The sequence below is a fragment of the Macrobrachium rosenbergii genome, chromosome 19 (assembly GCF_040412425.1).
Source record: "Macrobrachium rosenbergii isolate ZJJX-2024 chromosome 19, ASM4041242v1, whole genome shotgun sequence".
Lineage (NCBI taxonomy): Eukaryota > Metazoa > Arthropoda > Malacostraca > Decapoda > Palaemonidae > Macrobrachium > Macrobrachium rosenbergii.
In genome coordinates, this window is record NC_089759.1 from 31,859,157 (window position 1) to 31,880,925 (window position 21,769).

General features: G+C 35.4%; 1 protein-coding gene and 1 long non-coding RNA gene across 2 annotated transcripts in view; one reads left to right on the forward strand and one right to left on the reverse strand.

Moving 5' to 3' along the window:
* The window catches only part of LOC136848801 (nephrin-like), a 290,589-nt gene extending 285,913 nt beyond the window's left edge, over positions 1-4,676 (reverse strand). The window contains exon 1 of the mRNA XM_067121454.1: positions 4,475-4,676. Within this exon, the coding sequence (XP_066977555.1) occupies positions 4,475-4,541 (67 nt within the window). The 5' untranslated portion in view covers positions 4,542-4,676. The remainder of the gene's footprint in view (positions 1-4,474) is intronic.
* Positions 1-21,769, forward strand: part of LOC136848803 (uncharacterized) — a 176,804-nt gene that overhangs the window by 15,731 nt on the left and 139,304 nt on the right. The window lies entirely within an intron of this gene.

Sequence of the window (21,769 nt, forward strand, 5' to 3'; positions counted from 1 at the left end):
TTTTCGTGGACATGATTTTAATTAATAGGACACCTGTAAAATGTATATTGAACAGAGCGTTACTGAGTTTTTCCTTTCCGATCATATTTGTTGAAAGAATAGTTTTATGGTAAATTTAACTATTATTAATCGTGTGCATTTCATTGGATTAATAATGAAGACAAATACTTGCTGCGCAAACTCAAGAAAATCTACCTTTGCAAATAAAAGAAAAAGACATTTGGTTTCTCTGCTCATCTTTCCATGGTGGATAATATTCTCTTTGGAAATGGCAAGAGTATAGAAAATTCACATTTCAAGTTGTGAGAAAACATATCACGTTTACCATCTGTACATAATATGTAATTTGAAGAATACCAGGAATCGCAAAATGTTGCAGTGCTACCTCTATCTTAAGGTTGAGGATTTCTAAATACAGTATTTACGGTCCGTGACATACACTAAGGTATGAAGAAGTAGAATAAACCGTTTAGGTAACGGAATAAATGTTTCATTCAAAAGATAATGTGTAAAATATATTCTTCAAGTGAACTGACTCATGAATAGTGCGCACTAGAAAGTTGGTTTGGTATTTGATGGCGTTATATCCTTTAGAATAGAAAAAGTTGCATCACACTGCGTTTTCTGACTTGGTCGTGAGGTACTATTAGAAATGTATGAATGCAGAGTATTCAGTTTATTCAGATCGCAGCAAATCGAATTTTTCTAAGTTTTCCCAGAAACTGAGGATTCTGTCAGTATCTTACTCACTCACTTCAGTCTGATCCAGGAATACTACGTCCGTACTGCATAGTAGGCTAATATTGTTTAGCTAAAAATAAATTCATTTTGCATCCATAGACGGTATGAGAATTTTCCGTATATTCTATTACCATATCTTGAAGTTAATTATTAAAAAGCCTAAGTATTTTCCAAGGTTATTTGTGTAAATCATAAAAAAATTTCTTGAAACCAGAGAATTGGAAACAGGTATATAATGTGTAGAACTTAATTATGTATACCTCTCTCTCTCTCTCTCTCTCTCTCTCTCTCTCTCTCTCTCTCTCTCTCTCTCTCTCTCTCTCTCTCTCTCTCTATATATATATATATATATATATATATATATATATATATATATATATATATATATATATATATATATATATACTGTATTATATATATACATATATATACAGTATATATATATATGTGTGTGCCTGTGTATGCATACAGTATACTCACACACACATACATACATATATATGCATATATGTGTATGTGTATCTAATATGACAGATAAACACACCTGAAGATGTACATCAGATATCTCATACTTAGGATAAAAGACTGAATGTAAACATAGAAATTCATTACTTTCAGCTCTAAATTCTCAAATTTTAAAGCTATTTTAAAGACATATAATTACCGCGGAAAAAAAATTTCGTAATGTAAATCGGCGCAAAATCTGTCTGAGAAGTTTTATTTTTTGAACGTGGATCAGAAATGTATATTTTTATTCATAACACCATTCGAAATTATTATTTAATTACAGTTGTTCTTTTGTAGTTATATTTTGGTATCTGTTGTTATCTGTTTAAATATATTAGTTTACAAATGACAATTGCTATCGTTTTGATATTTGAAGTTACTACAGATGATATTAATTGAGAAACTGATGCAGTTTATTGAAATTTTCTTACGCGAGTTGCTAATCGAAAGTTGAATTTTCACCCTCATGACAATATTTCTTCTTTTTTGCGTCTCTTTTTCATGCACTTCCTCAAACCACATCTGCATTCCAATTAAGATGAAAATAAAAGTCGCTGCGAGTCCTGATAATTCGACTCCGTCTTCCACGTCAAGGACAGGCAGCAAACTTAAGTATTTAGATTCCATTCCGAGATCAGACGCAAGTACAAAATCGGATGGAACAGTCTCGTGAAATTCGGAATAAAAGCAAACAGAAATTACACGTTCGGTTTTCATTTTACGGTTTTTCAGGAGAGAACTTTTGAGCCGGATGAAATATTCCCATTCACACTTTTCTTTTGTTTCGAGTCTAAACTGGTCACGAAATAAAAGTTTCTAGTGGCCGTTGATAGAGCATGTGAATCTACCCACCTAAATATTTTCTATTGTCCTGTATGTTATCTTTTTCTCTACTTCCTTTGGCACTGTTTCCAAACTCACACATACCCCCATACCCTCATTCTGTTCTATATATATATATATATATATATATATATATATATATATATATATATATATATATATATATATGTGTGTGTGTGTGTGTGTGTGTGTGTGTGTGTGTGTGAATGTTGAAAAAATAAAGCAAAGCACTTTTTAATAAATGAAAACAAAAAGAAAACAACAGTGAAACACTCATCAAAGCATATATGTTTCAAAATATTATGACCATGGAATAACATGAGAAATATATATCCGTTTTTTTATTTGATCTTGAGAATAGAATTGTTCGTGTTTTTTTTTCCTGATTCATCCGTTAAAATCCAGTAATATCAGCAACAGAAATCACTGCAATGTAGCTTTTAAACGAAGTGATAGAAAAGGGAAACAGGGTCCTGCACGAACGATGGAAAATAATGATAATATAAATATTTCCCAAATATATTATAAGTATATACGAACAACAGTTAGTATAGATTCCGCTGTGAAGAGGAAGAGAATTTTGTAAGATATAAGCAATCAGATAAATTCAGAACGTCGGAAAAATATTTAAGATCATTTAAGGAATCCACATTTAATATAGTTTTAGATTTTGGTTGAACTCATATTTGTTGTGTTGATTTTGAAGCTTTTCACTAATTTAAATTATCAGTAGTAATATATATATATATATATATATATATATATATATATATATATATATATATATGTATACATATATATATGTGTATGTATATTATGTATATGTATGTATATATATATATATATATATATATATATATATATATATATATATATACACATTAATAAATGTCATCTTTTTATTCTTGTACTTGGTTTGAATTCAAATATTTTTATTGAAAATGTAATAAATGCATCTGGAAAAAATTGAATGTTCCCTAAAGTGTATACAAAAAAGTTAAGTATACCTTAGTTTTACCAGACCACTGAGTGTATACAATATATCTTAAATTATCTAACAGAATTTTGAAATTAAAACGTATCCTTTTCCCCTTCATATTCTTTCTTATAAATCTCTTATTGTTCCTCGTCCCCATATTCCAGGGGACGCTGACTAAAAAGTTATACATTTTTAGATCATATCTTACGAATAACCTTTTACTGCCACTAAGTCCTTAGTTAGATATTCCTAGTAAGCAGTAGTGATTATAAACTAGGTGTGTTTTAGAGTTCTGTTACTGCCGTGCAGGAGTTTTCAAGAAAATAGGAAAAATTATATATCTTCAACAAAACAAAAGGTATACAAGAGCTTATTGTTTGAATCGTGAACTGTTGTACATATTTTGTTCTGTTAAAGATATATATTTTTTCCTATTCAGTCATCAGTCATTACAAGGAAAAGTTACTAAGACTTCGAGATAAAATGGCTGAGGTTTAGTTGCTAAGTAATTGCGTTTCCAAAAATTAGCATTAATTACTTTTACTCTACTGTTCCTATTTAGTCGGTTGTATTTACAAGTAAAGAAAATATTTGCCTTTTTCTTTACATGTTCCTGAATTCAAACTAATGGGAAATCAAAAAGCAGACATTATAAACTTGGCTGTCATTGGCTAACAGTAAAAAAAATAATATCTTAAAAAAAAAAAAACTTTATGGCTGGTCATATCAGCCAGTGGACGAAAAACCTAAAATCAATAACCAAAATGGATTTTTTATTTTGTGCAGACATGAATAAGGTTTTCATGAAATATAATATAAGGCATGTTTTTTAAATGAGGATAGAAAACAATTTCGTTTCTTTTCATTTAAATAAAATTGTTGCATTTAAGCTGATAAGATTTTTAATCCTCATTTATGAATACAAATAAGAACAAGACTGTATGTTTGAAAAATAATGAGATAAATTTATACTGTACTAAGGAAAGGAAATTTTGAAAATAAGATAATAAGAATGATTAATTTTTCGGATCTTTCCTAGATAGTGACCCCCAAGGGTTTTCGGAGGTCATTATCTAGGACTAATATTTCTTTTCGTTATATTTACAGTCTTTTGTTTATGATTTTACGGCATTCCCCAACGGGCTTGTACTAAACACGCCGCAAAGGTGGATACATACCGGATTAAAACCCGTGGGGGTCACTATCTAGGAAAGATCCAATTTTTCCACTTTTCCGCTTTCATAACAGTAATTCAGTTGTTTACAAACATACAGACGCACATAAAAGTTAGTAGCTTTAAGCTTCACCTACACTTTTGATGCCTCTGAACAGAGATTACCTTTTCACACCGATTAAGAGAAGAACGGAAAGTATAAATCTCATCATCATGACAGTAATACTTACCGGGCTTTGTAGCATGAGTAGTTAAGGCAAAAGCCAAATGATACAGGAACAGATGAGTGCGATGCATCACTGATCCCTTACTTTAACTTTTCAATTCTAACAAAGTTTCACCTCGTGAGAAGAAACATTCTTACACAAGAATCCTCACTGACAGGCCACTATTTAGCCATAATCACTTAGTACCATCAATTTTCCTCCCTTTTTACATATAATTACAATTCTTCCAGTGAAGATTTATATCTCTAAATCATATCTAACCATCATAACCATCCCTCATTTTTCATCACCAACATGATGCAAAATAGCACTCCAGGTAAAAGAAGGGCCGTCTTTTTCCTCGCTGATTTAATTCCTGTCGCTAAGGGTAAAGAACTTCATATCCTTTGGCATGCGAGAGCAAAGAGGGGATATATACCGAGGGGAAACAGCCAAGCGTCCCTTTCTAGCTCGGCAGTCGATACTGAGCCAGGGAGAGATGCCATGCCTGGAACGGGGGACAGTGAGTGCCGAGGGGAAAACATGTCGTACCAGAAGTGCCATATATGTCTTACATTTTACTCAGTCCAGCTATAGAAAGATACGCTCTAGGTTATGATTCTTTCGAACAGGGACTTTAAAGGATTCTCTACCCAACTAGATATCTCGCTTCTTGAAAATGTCAATGATAATCCGGACGTGCTAACGCATTGAGCAAAGTGACACTGTTCTCAGTCATTAGTTACAGAGATGATATATATTTCCCTAAAGCTTGATAATGAAACCGCTACCTGCATTCATATAGTAAAATCTGAAAAGATTTCAAAATTATTACACAAATAACCAGCGATTCAGGTCAAATACAAGAGCGGAAGGTGACGTTCAATTCTTTTATCGTGCGTGAGGCATCTTCGCATATTCCAGCCAGCAGTGAGAGAGAGAGAGAGAGAGAGTTCTTGTCTCTCTGCTTCAACCCAACCATTCCTATTTCCATCTGTTGTGATGTACTGGGTGTTATATCGCAAGATTAGTTCTTTCCAGGAAGAATCCTCTACATTCGAGAATAATTCAAGAATGTTTCCATATTATTTAAAAGGCTCAAAAATATTAAAAATCCTGCATACGAAGCCTCAACTTTACCTCTCCTACAAACCCCTGAGAGAAAATAGGCGTTGCAGATGATACGAGGACGTGTTTGTTTTCGCAATTCATTTGCATTGCAGAAGTACCCCTCAGTCCACGAGGAAAATATGATATTATTCTTGGTTTTAAAAAGGCTCATTATGACAATGTTGATGGCAGACATTCTATATCTACTATTATTTTTTTTTTATAACACTGCCTTTATACTATCATTCATAACAGTATGAGTACCATTGCTTGTGTTAGTACACTTTCTAAAACTAGTTTTAGTAAAATGACCAATACATGAAAGTTGCTGTTAATGAATATGTGTTGGAGAAATTCAAAGTTAACAGTATTCGTTGAATGTTTTTATGAAGATGTAACCCACTGGAACGAAATGGGATAAAAAATTTTAAATCGTAGTTACTTTTTTTTCTGGTTTGTAGCAGAGACAGAATAAAGCAATGATATTTGGCGTTCCCTGGGAGACACACGGGTCTTGTATTCCAGTGTCAGTTCATATGCAATGAATAACATGTTCATACAAAATTATAATTTCTGTCTCCCTGTCTAACCCCCTCCCCTCCCCACAAAATCTGTGGTCTGTACCAACTTGCCTCTCTGTATACAGCAATCTCCTAACCTTTACTGTCACTCCGAAAAGGGAACATATACGCATAGGATATGACTATTGATCCTTCCGTTTGTCAGTTTTTTTTTTTTTTTTTTTTTTTTGTCCCATCCCTGCCTGTTACTAAAAGGCATAACATAGCAATCCTATATCGCAGCTTGACTCTTTCTGTCTACCAGTCTGTTTTATTTCTCTCTCTCTCTCTCTCTCTCTCTCTCTCTCTCCGAAGTCAGTCTCTGTCGCGGTAAGGCTATCAATCTTTTTTGCCTGTTACTCTTTTCTCTCTCAGCTCTACAGCTAGTCTCTCATTCTACCTGTTTCTTCGGCTCTCTCTCTCTCTCTCTCTCTCTCTCTCTCTCTCTCTCTCTCTCTCTCTCTCTCTCTCTGTCGTCCTTTCTTTCTCCCCAGTACGGCGTCTCTCTATGCGTGGCTATCTATATGACTGTCTATACGTGCGTATCTTTGTCTGTCATTTTTTAACCAATATTTAGGAGTCAAGGGCGACCTCCTTTTATGTAGGCCACTCATCCTTTCGATAAATCGAATCATATCAACCAATCTCCCTTTTTTCTTCTTTTGTAAGGAATGATATTGTTCTCTCTCTCTCTCTCTCTCTCTGTTTTGTACGGTGTGGAATTGCTCTTTTAACAACAGTTTAGTGAATCGATAAACCTCTCTCTCTCTCTCTCTCTCTCTCTCTCTCTACGTTGAGGGCGTGCACTTTTAACACCAATTTATGTAGTAGTCAGTAGATAAAATTACCTCTCTCTCTCTCTCTCTCTCTCTCTCTCTCTCTCTCTCTCTCTCTCTCTACGTACATTACCACATCATCAGGACTACGTTATCACCAACACTCACCCTCAGCCACTTCTTTCTTTAGCGCAATATTTCATTAATTATTTCCGTGGATTGTATGCAAGGCAGATTTGGGCACGGAATTTTATAATTAATTTCAGAGATACAGAGTTATGACTTACTCTGTGGCTTGCAGATCATTTTTCTTTTCTTGTTTTGTTTTCCTCAGTGCCGTTTCTCATAGGAGATCCAGTCTCTCTCTCTCTCTCTCTCTCTCTCTCTCTCTCTCTCTCTCTCTCTCTCTCTCTCTCTCTCTCTCTCTCTCTCATAGTAAGATGCTTAGTTTTTATGACATGCGGTAAGATTACAGTACATTCAGCGACTATGGGGCTACATAGTATCTACTGTTATATTCCTTCATTGTGGCTTCAACAGTTGCAGCTTACTTTAGTATTTGTAGTTGTTGAATTATTAAAAGTTTTATACTTACAAATAATGCCTGTAAATATTTTTTGGGCAATTTTTTCTTAATTATTCATATTAATTAGTGTTTTGTGTTAATTAAAACGATTAAACTTAGCATTAATATTACATAAAGAAATTAAAATTTGAGCCCATGAGTTTTGTCGTCCGATTTTTCAACTGATAATGATCAATTAATGTTCAGCAAATTGCAACGAATAAATTTAAGCCAAAATTTGACATGATTATTGCAGCGTGGGGTTAAAAGGAAAATTTCAGCAATAATATTTTCTTTATTCAAGAGCAACCTGACTCACAATTGCCTGCCAATGAAATGTTCACATATACAAAGATTATAAAAAAATTTCCGTCTGTGCCTTTTTCCTCTTCCTGATCTCAGTCTACTTGGCCGTTAGTCTCACACTCTTCGGCTGTCTCTCTTCCCTTCCTATTTAGGAGGCAACGACCCCTCTTCTTTTGAGAGCAACTCATTCTTTCGACAAATCAAATCAAATTCTTTCTCCCCTGTCTGATTTTCTGTCTTTTTCAGTCGCTTTCTTTTTTATTTTCTTTTGTGTTTCTCTAATCGTGATATATGTATCACTGTTCTGCACGTGCATTCTTTAAATTCTCTCTCTCTCTCTCTCTCTCTCTCTCTCTCTCTCTCTCTCTCTCTCTCTCTGAGATAATGACATTTGTTTTTCGAATATAACAGTTCTTTCGTTAAATCTAATCGTCTCTCTTTGACGTGGCCTCGTGCCCCTGCTGGGGTTGCGTTAATTCCACTGAATCAGGTTCTCTCTCTCTCTCTCTCTCTCTCTCTCTCTCACACACCTTGCCCTAACGGGAAAGCATCCATTTGCATTTGATCAAATTTCTCTCTCTCTCTCTCTCTCTCTCTCTCTCTCTCTCTCTCTCTCTCTCTCTCTCTCAGCTTTATACCAGAACATCATTACTACGTTATCACCACTACGCACTCCTCACCCATTCCGTTGTTTAGCAGAGAATTCCATTAATTATAGCCGTGGACTGTACGCACATAAGACTTCTCGTCCGGACTTTTTTAATCCGTTTCGGATCTACGACCCAATATTGGTGTAGTGGTGACGTCATTTTGTCCTAAATTACGTAATAAATTTCGTGATACATTTCTTTGTTTAATCTCTTCGTTGTTTCATTTGGATTTTCTTTATTTTCAATCTGTCAAATCATTCTCAAGATGTCTGCCTATATTTTTCAAGGTCATTACTGGATATGGTTAAAAATACATACAGATTGTGGTTCGTATTTTCTGAGGTTCAAGTTATTATTAATTATTTTCTTTTTATACATGTTTTCATTATTATTATTATTATTATTATTATTATTATTATTATTATTATTATTTGTAGATAGAAGTAGTGGCAATAGCAGAAATAAAACAATCACTTATATTAAATAATATGTCTAAACATAACTTCATAAAATTCTCACTTAAAAACTTTAAAAGAGATCTTGAAGTCTATTGAGAAGCACCAAAATTTTCTCCTGCATGAAAAAACTCCTTCATAATGTTCCAGTGAAATTTGTATCGATATTTTTTAGAGTTTGAAAGGCAGTGAATCGATAGTATTATTTCCATCTCGATGAGGTGTTTGACTTATCATTTTCCTGTCTCTAATTGAACCTTATAATTGCTTTTTCGGTCTCTCTCTCTCTCTCTCTCTCTCTCTCTCTCTCTCTCTCTCTCTCTCTCTCTCTCTCTCTCTGATTGCTCTCCTTTCCCAGTCTCTTCTATTCTGTAAGTCTAAGACTTGTCACTCAGTGGTCTCTTACTACTAATTTTGGACATAGTTTTATTTTTTGTAGCTGTAAATAAAATAATGCTCTCTCTCTCTCTCTCTCTCTCTCTCTCTCTCTCTCTCTCTCTCTCTCTCTCTTCTCTCTCTCTTTGTTTGTGTTAAATATATAGAATTTTCTTTTATCAGTACATCTCTCTCTCTCTCTCTCTCTCTCTCTCTCTCTCTCTCTCTAAAAATAATGTTACACCAAATCATTTCGACAACGTTATCACCACTACGCACATTCACCAATTCTGTTGTTTAGAGGAGAATTCCACTAGTTACTGCCGTGGATTGCACTCACGAGAGAATTCCACTCGAAATTTGTTAATCGGTTTAAGAACTACGACTTACTGTTGTTTTAATGGAGTCATCCTCTTGGTCTGCATTACGTAATATATTTCATAATACATTTCACATTTAAATCTATTTACTGCTCCTTTAGCGAAAGAGCTTATTTTGAATCAGTTAAAGTATTTTCACGTGATTACTTAATATGGTGAAGATTATACCTAGTAGGTGAATATACAGTTACCGAATTACAAGTTTTTATGATTTTTTATGAACATTTTTTTATGTAACCTTGTTAGGGTATATTTTACTTATGCTTAGGTTATTAAAATGTCTTTATTTCCACTGTTAGATCTTCATACGTTTTCCTTCTCTTTTCGCCTTATGTCCTCAACTCTTTTGCCTTACCAGGATTAGGTCTGGTATTCCAGCCAGTATCACTTGATCAGTCCTTGCCAGGGTATCTTGATTTTTTCCCAGCACTTTGTCGGGTGCATGAACGTAACATTTTTATATATTTGGTAGGCTATTATCTTTCAAGATCTCCAGTGTAGTGCAAGGCTTTGAAACATGGGTCATGCCTGCTCTTGTTCTAATACTGAACCGATGCTGGGCATTCACTTACCATATGATTGATGATGTTCATATTCTGTTCGCATTTGTGGCACATAGGGGCTGTTGGTACTTGGCCATCCATATTATTTAGTAAACATCTGGTATATATGTAGTGCTTGGTTCTGTGCTGCCATCAACATGCCTTCAGTCTCCTTCTGAAGCTATTCCCTCATGAGCCATTGCCAGCTGCCACCTCCAGCTACATCTCGAGTCTGCCTCTGGGGTGGTTTCGTTTTTGTCTTTCCTCTTTCTGGTAATCCTCTCCTTACACTCTTCAGGCTCTACGCCGGCAGAAGAGATAAGTTTTCTATTTTGTTCCAGACTGTTATCAACCAATCATCTTTACTGTCCTGAAGGTACTACCCAAGTGCTCTTTTCTCGGTGTTGATACAGTGCTCCAAACTTTGCATTCCTCGTCCTCCTTTTCTTCTCGGGAGGTAGAGCCTTAATGAGGGTCATCAGCTTTCTTGCCTCTCTGCCCATGTTTTCTAGACGGTAATTTGTTCAATCTAATGTTCCTCCATTGTATCGTAATGCTGGCATACCGGCGAGATACTGCTGTTGCTATAATTATAATTTTGGAGATAGTAGTAGTAGTAGTAGTAGTAGCAGTAGTAGTAGTAGTAGTAGTAGTAGTAGTAGTAAAATAATCAAATAATACAGTTACTATTTGTTCGAATATGATTTCACAAACTTGTCACGTAAAAAATTAAAAATTAACGTGAAGAGTCGACACAAGGAAACAGAATTAACTTAGGAATGGCAAAAACCATTCTTTCATAATTTTTTGGCGATATTTCAGCTTTAAATAATTTTTTAATAACTGTTCTCAAGGAGAAGAAGCTCAAGTGTCAAAGAAGACTGAATATTATTACGTCGTAAGTATTTTCGATCACCATTAAGAGTATTACGAACTATTCCCATGTCGTTAATTAAACGCCACTGTTGCTCTTTCTGTCAGGCTGTCTCTCGTCTTCATAACCCCCCCTCCCCCATACCCCGGGCCCGTCTTTGGCAGAATGCAAGAGTTGTTATTGTTCTCTTTCACCTTGATTTGACGACAGTGACAGTCATTTTGTGATGGTAATTCATCAGATCTCTCTCTCTCTCTCTCTCTCTCCCCCTTATGGGGATTCGTACTTTTGCTGCTCTCTCTCTCTCTCTCTCTCTCTCTCTCTCTCTCTCTCTCTCTCTCTCTCTCTCTCTCTCTCTCATTTATGGCGATTTTTCTATTTGCACTAGTTCAGATTTTCTCTCTCTCTCTCTCTCTCTCTCTCTCTCTCTCTCTCTCTCTCTCTCTCTCTCTCTCTCTCATGAACGGCGATTCTTCTATTTGCACTAGATCAGACTCTCTCTCTCTCTCTCTCTCTCTCTCTCTCTCTCTCTCTCTCTGTCGAGTAGTGGCGATTTTTCTATTTGCACTAGATCAGATTCTCTCTCTCTCTCTCTCTCTCAGTAATGGCGATTTTTCTATTTGCACTAGGTCAGATTCTCTCTCTCTCTCTCTCTCTCTCTCTCTCTCTCTCTCTCTCTCTCTCTCTCATTAATGGCGATTTTTCTATTTACACTAGGTCAGATTTCTCTCTCTCATTAATGGCGATTTTTCTGTTTACGCTAGGTCAGATTCTCTCTCTCTCTCTCTCTCTCTCTCTCTCTCTCTCTCTCTCTCTCTCTCTAGAATAATATTATACCAAATCATCTCTTGTGCGTTATCACCACTACGCACTCCTCACTCACTCCGTCGTTTAGAGGAGAATTTCACTCATTATTGCCTCGCATTGTACGCGCGCGCGACTACGACAGAAATATTTTTTTTGTGTATTAGCTAATGAATTTCTTAATCCATATCTTTTACTACGCTCATTGTTTGTTTACGATTATCTCTGTTTTCAGTCAGTCAAATTATTCTTGCTATGCCTGTCTACCTCATTTCCATATATCTCTTCTGTGTTGTTTTTAGTAACTCTAGTAGTAGTAGTAGTAGTAGTAGTAGTAGTAAAATAATCGCTTACATAAAAAATGGGTCTACTCAGTTTTATAAACTTCTAACTTGGAAAATCACTGAACATGTTATTTGGAGTCATCTGAAGAAGTAACACGAGTACCTTTACGTATATAAAAAGTATGTCTTTTCTTAATTGCCGATAAGAGTTTTCATTTAATAATTCTCATTGGGTGTTTTCAAGAAGCAAAAGCTGCCTTATTAAAGGGGATTGAATATCATAATCTTATAAATTTTTCCCGGAATTTTCGCAGAATAAAAATGAAAAGCCAATATTTTGCGTTCTCTGCGAGGAGCATGACTCGGTATTCCCCAGTCACTTATTAAACTTCATTACGATTCTTTCTGTTCCCTCATACTGTGTCTGCTATTAAACTTCATTACGATTCTTTCTGTTCCCTCATACTGTGTCTGTTGTTCTGTCAGACTCGTTATCTGTTGTTATTCCACCTCTCTATTTAACGACCTGCTATTTTGTGAGGGGTTGCTGTTCTTCTGTAAATGCATTCAAGCTCTCGGTCTGTATGTCTGTCTGATTTTATTCTGTCACTAGCTCACTATTCTTGATCATACAATGAAGTATTATTATTTTTTTCGATAAGTTAGTAAATCTTTTCTCTCTCTCTCTGTCTTTATCAGCATTAACGTCCATTTCGTCCGTTTTCTCTCTGTATAATGATCAATGTTTGGCCACTTTAAGCATTAATCTGTTCACTCGGAAAATCCCCTCTCTCTCTCTCTCTCTCTCTCTCTCTCTCTCTCTCTCTCTCTCCATCAGCGACCATAGCATATTATCACCACTGTGCTCCCTCGCCCATTCCTTACTTTGGTGAGGAATTTCATTAATTATCGCCGTGGATTGTACACACGCGAGATATCCGCTCAAAAGTTGTTAATTAATGTCAGAGTGGTGTAACAGAGACGTCATTTCGTTTTGCCTTGAGTAAGGTATTTTAGCTTTCGATTTCATCACTGCACCTTTAAATTTTCATTAAGATTCAATAGGTCTCTCTCTCTCTCTCTCTCTCTCTCTCTCTCTCTCTCTCTCTCTCTCTCTCTCTCTCTCTCCATGGTATGTGTATTTACTCTACTCTCTCTTTCTCTCTCTGGAATTTGTATCTACTAGCGGGGTCAACGGCTGAACTGCATATTAAGATTTAATTATAAGAATGTTTCATTTCAGGAATGTTGAAGATATACATTATGACTTGACTGAGATAGTACAGTTTCCTTCTCTAATGTGAATTTAATAGATGGAACTGAGTTATATAATCTAGTTAAACATTTCTGACGAAAAATGATAACGATGTGTTTAAATCTTGTAAATGAGATGACGAACCATTAGTAAGCTAAAAAAAAAAAAAAAAAACCGTTGCAGATCTTGCTCTGGAGGGCTACCTGGCAATCTGCTTGTGAGAGATTAGCATTTGTCTGCGCTTGTTTATGACGCTTTTATGAGAATCTGCGCTTGTTTATGACGCCTATTATGAGAGGCTGCGCTTATTTATGACGCTTTTATGAGAATCTGCGCTTGTTTATGACGCCTATTATGAGAGGCTGCGCTTGTTTATGACGCCTATTATGAGAGGCTGCGATTGTTTATGACGCTTTTATGAGAATCTGCGCTTGTTTATGACGCCTATTATGAGAGGCTGCGCTTGTTTATGACGCCTATTATGAGAGGCTGCGCTTGTTTATGACGCCTATTATGAGCTTGAGGCTGCGCTTGTTTATGACGACGCCTATTTATGACGCTTTATGAGAAGGTTGCGATTGTTTATTTATGACGCTTTTATGAGAATCTGCGTTTGTTTATGACGCCTATTATGAGAGGTTGCGATTGTTTATGACGCTTTTATGAGAATCTGCGCTTGTTTGTGACGCCTGTTATGAGAGGCTGCGCTTGTTTATGAGAATCTGCGTTTGTTTGTGACGCCTATTATGAGAGGTTGCGATTGTTTATGACGCTTTTATGAGAATCTGCGCTTGTTTGTGACGCCTATTGTGAGAATCTGCGCTTGTTTATGACGCCTATTATGAGGGGCTGCGATTGTTTATGACGCTTTTATGAGAATCTGCGCTTGTTTATGTCGCCTATTATGAGAGGCTGCGATTGTTTGTGACGCCTTTTATGAGAATCTACGCTTGTTTATGACACCTGTTATGAGAGTCTGCTATTGTTTGCGATATCTGTTAGAGTTTGCGCTAGTTTGTGACGCCTTTTATGAGAATCTGCGCTTCGTTATGACACCTGTTTTGAGATTTTGCGATTGTCTGCGACATCTGTTGGACTCTGCGCTTGTTTGTGAGGCCTTTTATGAGAATCTGCGATTGTTTATAACACCTATCATGAGAGTCTGTGATTGTCTGCGACATCCGTCAGAATCTGCGTTAGTTTGTGACGCTTTCATTAGTCAGCTCGTTTTGGGACACCATTTACGAGTTGTCACGCTGAATAATGAGGGCCTTTTAGTGAAATGAATAAATTAAAATCAATGCGCATTCGCATAATAAGATAATCTAGGTTTTTGAATGCCTGAGTTTTTATATGCCGATTTGGAAGAGGAAATTCATGATTAGTGTATGCTGCAATTTTGGAGAAGTTAATCTTGAAGATAATTCAGAATCAATGTTGCTGTTGTACATGATATTTACAAGCATTGTGAAAAAAGATGAAAAACAGCCGGTGTTTTCAGTCTCCTTATCTGAAAGAAACGTGTCTTGATTTTTTTATGTTTCTTTTATATATCCTGCCGTTCATATGAAAGGAAAACTTGGTTTTCGAATGAAATAGAATACATGCTTGGACCCAATACCTCCGTCAGTATCAAAGAAAAAGATCCCAGAGTAAGCATCCATCTCCTTGATCTATAGACCATCCACAAAATGACCTACAGAAGTGAAGGAGTAAGTCATTTGTAATTTTAGGAGTAAGTCATTCATAATTTTTTTTTTTTTTTTTTTGATACCTTGCAGACAGATAGACTGAAAGAATTTAATTGAAGAGAAATAAATTGCCTGTGGTAGAGAACAGAAATAAGACAACCAACCATCAAGAGAGTGTGAGACCGAACCTTGTCTTGGGACGAAACAGCTTCCCAGATCTGAACAACCGCTGGCGAAGAGGAGGGACGGCGGCTGCCGGCGCTCGTGGAATTCAATAACTTTTTTCATTACCGATAGCAATCACGTGCGTGTTTTGTTTTGGCCGAAAACAAAAGAATTATTCGGAATCGAATGTCTGATATTACATCAAAGACCGTCCCTTCGGGCTCCTCTAAACCACAACAATAAGCGAATTCGATATTCCATATTCATTTCATTGTATCCGGATGGATCTTTTTGTGTCATCCACCCCAGCAACATTGGGGGAATCGCCGTTGGCGAGTAATGCCGTTTCCTCGTGTTTGCTTCGTAGGCATTGCTATGTATTTTGATGAGTGCTTGAGTGAATGTTTGCCGGAAATACTTGGGAACCTGTTTCCTTGATAATTTAAATTTATTACTTGCATTTATGTATCTCACTCGTTCACAGAATGTTATGCACACACATACACGCACACACACATTATATAATATATATATATATATATATATATATATATATATATATATATATATATATATATATATATATACATATGTGTGTGTGTATGATGTACGTATTGCAACATTGCAAGCTTCACTATAAACCATCACCGATTAGAGTCATTCATAATTCTAAGTCGCAACAGAGCAAAGAAAAACGTCCTTCAACTTCCACAACTTCGTCCCCTTCATTTACCCACACAGCAATGCATTAAACGCAATTCCCCAGCTCTCACTTTCCCCTTTATGTCCAGTTACACATACTTGCTGTCCCTTCTCGAGTATGGGGACTTTTAGCTGGTGCACCGCTTTCATTATGCATAGGCAGCAGTTCCTCCGTCTCCCACTTCCTACTTCCGAATTTCCCATGTTAAAGACTTTTTCTCCCATCCTATCTCTCTTGAATTCTCTACATGTCAGAGTCTGTCCTAGACTATTGTGTTCCTTCTTTTCATTGGATTGAACTTACTTTTGCAGACAGCCCAATTTGTTTTTCTTGCACCTTTATTATCCACAATCCACCTTCAAATTAGTTTATAAATGCTTGCAACAATTTTTTTTATCTTTCTATATTTTCTAAACCTAATATAAAAAGACGTGGTAAGCAAAGTAGCCAGCTCGACTTACTTGTGAGAATTTGAAAATATTCTTTGGGATCTACTCTTATGTCGATGGTACAAGCATATTCTTCTTTTAATAAGAAGTAACCTTGAATGAGAAGTGGTCAGATATCTTGACTTTAAATAATTTGCAAGAATATACTAAAAAAAATTAGCAAGAAGTAAAAATCCAGTTATCAGGCATGGTAATCGTAAAATAGCGAAGAAAAACTATCAGCTTAATATCACGTATCCTGATTATTTTCTCCAGTCACCTTAACACCACCAATAAAAGAGAAAAAGAAACATTGTTTCACAGGTGACGAAATGGCCGTAACGAATATAAATTTGATTTCCTTATTAATCGGGCAAAACTTTTCGAATGACAGTTTTATCGCAGGGTGAGGGTGGAACCCATCGGGGCGTGCACTGCAGCTCGACCAATTTTGGTCTCACTTTGAATGAATTTTCCATACAGAGCGTATGCATGATAATTCGTCACCCCATTTCAGTTGTCGGATTAATGGCATCAGACCACTTTGATCCCTGCATCGAATAATGCTGTGCGATATATCATTTAATATTCTTATGCGTGTATTTAGATAAGCAAAAAGATATTTAAAGATTGGGAAAAAAATTAAATTCATTAAAACAAAATAATTGAAAAGTACACTTGATGAATAAAAGCACCATTGGCTTAAAATGTCACTGGATATTGATTATTATTATTATTATTATTATTATTATTATTATTATTATTATTTTATTATTATTATTATGCAGAACACATATATATATATCAAAGAACCAAGAAAATTATAATAAAGGCTCTGTGATATCACATTACTGTGCGTCGCGCTAAAGGGAACAAGAACAAGTAAGAGAAAAACAGAGCCTTTGGAAATCCAATTAGGAATTCGCACGGAAAATTTTATAAACTTATCAGAATAGAGACAAGAAAGGTTCCTTTTACATCGAACATTTAAAATCGAGTTACCGGAAATATCAGACTAATTGGCATCCTCTCCTTTCTTATTCCCCTATTCGTCTTTGATTCTCGGTGCATTCTTGTCTTTTATTGTCGTTATTGATTATCTGCATTGTTCGTCTCTAGGCTTAAATGAAACACCTAAAAAAAAAGAGGGGGTGGCCGGATGGCGGGTGGAAATAAGAGGGGAATTATTCTGAATTACCCATTCAGTCGTCGGCTTCTTGAATTATTGGATTACCCTGACTTTTTGTTTTTTTCGGTTCTCGGAGAGAAAAGGGAAGGGGAGGGTCACTCGATACTAACACTCTATGGTCGATCGCTCTCGACTCTGAGGGGCTTTCTATGGGAGGGCGACATGGTCTTGCAGGCGATGTGAAGAATTTTATCTCCTGTGTTTTTGCTTGATTTGAATGCTCTTGCTGGTTTGAACGAAGAGAGGTTCCGTATCCTATTAATTATGTATACATACATACATACATATGTATGTATGTATATATATATATATATATATATATATATATATATATATATATATATATATATATATATATATATATATATATATATATATATATATATATATATATATATATATATATATGTGTGTATGCTTCTGTATATGTACTTGCGTGTGTATATTATTAAATTTGGCTGAATTATTTAATTTCGTTTTTGTTTAATATGCACGTAACATTTTCCTGCGGATATTTTAAAATTCACTCTCATAGGACGCCAACATTCCCTGTTTCTCTATCAACTTATCGTGTTCTCTATCTTTTTTCTAATCATTAATTATGCACTTAATCACTCCATCACCATTATCATAATTAATTAGTCAAATTATGAGTCGTTATAATTTTCCGGGTAAGGAATCACCATTATTATTCTGACGAGTAATTTGATAAGAAGAACTATTTTTCATAGTAATTATCTTACATTCCCTGTAAGGGCAGCTACGGAAATGGAATATGCCGTCTACAAAAAAAAAAAAAAAAAAAAAAAAAAAAAAAAAAAAAAAACGTTTAGGCTCCTAGAGGGCGTAGGCACCCTCCAATGATAAAAAACATCATTTGGGCCAAGATTGGTCTCGAAAACTCTTCCTTTTTCAATACCAGATAAAAAAATAAAATGTAATCCAGCGGTAGGGATATGTTTTGTAGACAGACAGAGAGACACGGACAATAATTTTTAATAACTTCCGTTCAGCACCGTCAGTAAAGGTAATCTACTCTTTGTTCAGAGCTCCAAGAGATGAGAATGCAACTTTAACTTCTTGTTTTCGTCGATCTTCCGGCGATCTTTTCACATCTTCATAATTCTTCCTGATAGTCGTCTTTAAACCTTTACTGTTCCTGCTACTGTTGAGTTTAGTGTTGGAAAGAAAAAAATGAATGAATTTCCATGCTGTAATTGGTATCCCTTCTATTATGTCCGTATAATTATCAATAATAAAAAAAATCCCTCTTTTCAGTCATTGACACTAGATAATGTTTTAACGGTAAATTATTTAAAAATACGGATAAGAAAAATAAACAAGGACACTAATTAGCGTCATCATCATAAGATCTTCTATACAGTAGCATGCTAACTTTAAAATCTACATATTTAAAAAACGATTAAGTGCTCTAATAACTTGTATGAGTGCACAAAATCCCTGCCCTACTATTTCACCATATCCACGATACACACACACACACACACACACACACACACACACACATATATATATATATATATATATATATATATATATATATATATATATATATATATATATATATATATATATATAATACGTGAATTCTGACAACGCTGTTATATTCCTTCTGATCCGACCACACGTGCGCACCTTAACAAAAGCTCCAGCCAGCTGTGAACCTTGAGTTCTCAGTCAAACAGGGTTTATATTATTATCGACCCATCCTCTCGTAGAGCAAGCCAAGGACAAGGGCCGAGAGAGAGAGAGAGAGAGAGAGAGAGAGAGAGAGAGAGAGAGAGAGAGAGAGAGAGAGAGAGAGAGAGAGAGAGTGGTGGGTGGGTGATTGCGGTGTTTAGAGAGAAAACCTCTTGGGAAATAGTTCTTTTGACACTGTGTTATAGGTTATATATATATATATATATATATATATATATATATATATATATATATATATATATATATATATATATATATATATATATATATATATTGCATTTATTACTGTATTTTGTTATCAATTTAACTCTCTTGTCAAAATTTATCAAAATTTAAAGTAGAATTTAAAATAAAAACTTTTTGCGGGAAATGTGCAAATTATTTTTATTTTTTCTTTCAGATTTCGTTTTTCAGTCAAACTGCAAAAACCCTACTTTTACATTTTTCCGTAGGGAACATGATGAGATTATTAACAACAAATATGATATAATGAAAAGTCTCATGCAGAATAAAACAACTCTCTTGCCCTGAAAATGGTGGTTTTATTGTGTATTATATCAAAGACAAAGAAAGCTGTTTTGTTTAATATAGCGGAAAGATTTAAACATTTTTCGTATTACTATGCTGTGTCACTGTGTTTGCGATACAGTTCCGAGTAGATTTTACTTAGCAAAATGGTAGATAGTTAGCTTTCAAGAATGATAAATAATTCAAAGTTTAACGCATAACACTTGTTTTGTGGAAGAAGTACAAGCCTGTGAAAAAAATTATTTTGATGTTTACGGCGGAAGATGGTTAATAAGGTACTTCGATTTATCGTCAGAATTATGAACTTATAGAATGTTCTTACCCTCATTTTATTTCCCAATTGTTTTTCCGCTCACATTTTTACGAAAGGAGGATAAATCATTCGTTCTTGTAAATGCAATTGTTAATAGAATCGAAATTGCATACCATATGCATTTGTCCCTCAGGTTTACAAAACTACCTTTCCTATACACTTACAGGGATCCGAAAATAAACAAAATAAAGCCATAACATATTCGAACACTTTTTGCGATTCCTTTTTTCATTAACAGTGAACTATTTCTGTACACCCAGGCACCTCTTTTTAATATTCCTCTTTTTCATTTCCCATTCACATTCACGAGCTTGAAACCTACAAAAAGATAAAAAAAAATCCAATAAACAACGAAAGTGTCGACAAATCTGATGAGAATTGAAGGCGGCGAGTGCCTCTCTCAGCGTAGAGAATGCGTGGGAATTGTTCCTCGGTGCGAAATTCCATTCTGATCCAGTCGCAAAAAGGGACGAGGTCTCGGGTTACATCGGATGTTTATGAGCGAGATGTGAATGCACTCTCTTCGAGATGCCTGTCCTAAATTCTCTTCTTTCTTGCGCTGGTCTTGGGTACCGACCTGCCTGTTTTTTTATTTGGGGAGGGGAGGGGAGGGGGATTAGAGGGAGGCTTTCTTGTGCGGTTTATCTTTATGGTAATAAGTAAGTAGATCATTGTATCATGGTCTATGATAAGATACCTTTAGTTAGGTACCATGATAATTGTTTATAATCTCTCTCTCTCTCTCTCTCTCTCTCTCTCTCTCTCTCTCTCTCTCTCTCTCTCTCTTAAATACCGCTCATAAATTTACATATGATTTATATGCATATATATATATATATATATATATATATATATATATATATATATATATATATATATATATATATATATATATATATATATATATATATATATATATATATATATATATATATATATATATATGAAATTCAAAAGTCTGCTTGCAGTAATTAAAATCCAGCCCTGATGACGCCCCCGAGAGAGGTGGAAAGAGAAACAAGTAGAAAATGCGCCGAAGTTTCTTCGGCGCAGTCGAGTTTTCTGTACAGCCGTTGGTCTCGGTATAAAGCTGTATGAGCCACCACGGCCCATGAAACTTTAACCACAGCCCGGTGGTGGCCTATCCAATAGCGTTGACAGAAGCACGATCATGGCTAACTTTAACCTTAAATACAATAGAAACTACTGAAGCTAGAGGGCTGCAATTTGATACGTTTGATGATTAGAGGGTGGATGATCAACATACTAATTTGCAGCCCTCTAGCCTCAGTAGTTTTAAGATCTGAGGGTGGACAGAATAAAGTGCGGACGGACAGACAAAGCCGGCGCAATAGATTTTCTTTTACAGAAAACTAAAAGTAAATGGAAAGAGTCTCGAATAATTTTTCCTTATTCCTGAGAAGCTTGCAAGAGGAGAAAAAATTATGTATACATATATATATGCATATACACACATATATATACAATATGTATATTAGCTGACCAACCCGGCACTGCCAGGGAAAACTCTGAATGACAGTCTACATGTAGAGGGAAGGAAAGGGGATGGGGAGGGGAAGGGAAGGGGGAGGGGGATGGTGTAGGAAAGGGAGAGGGGGAGGGGTTTGTGTTTTCAGTCTGACT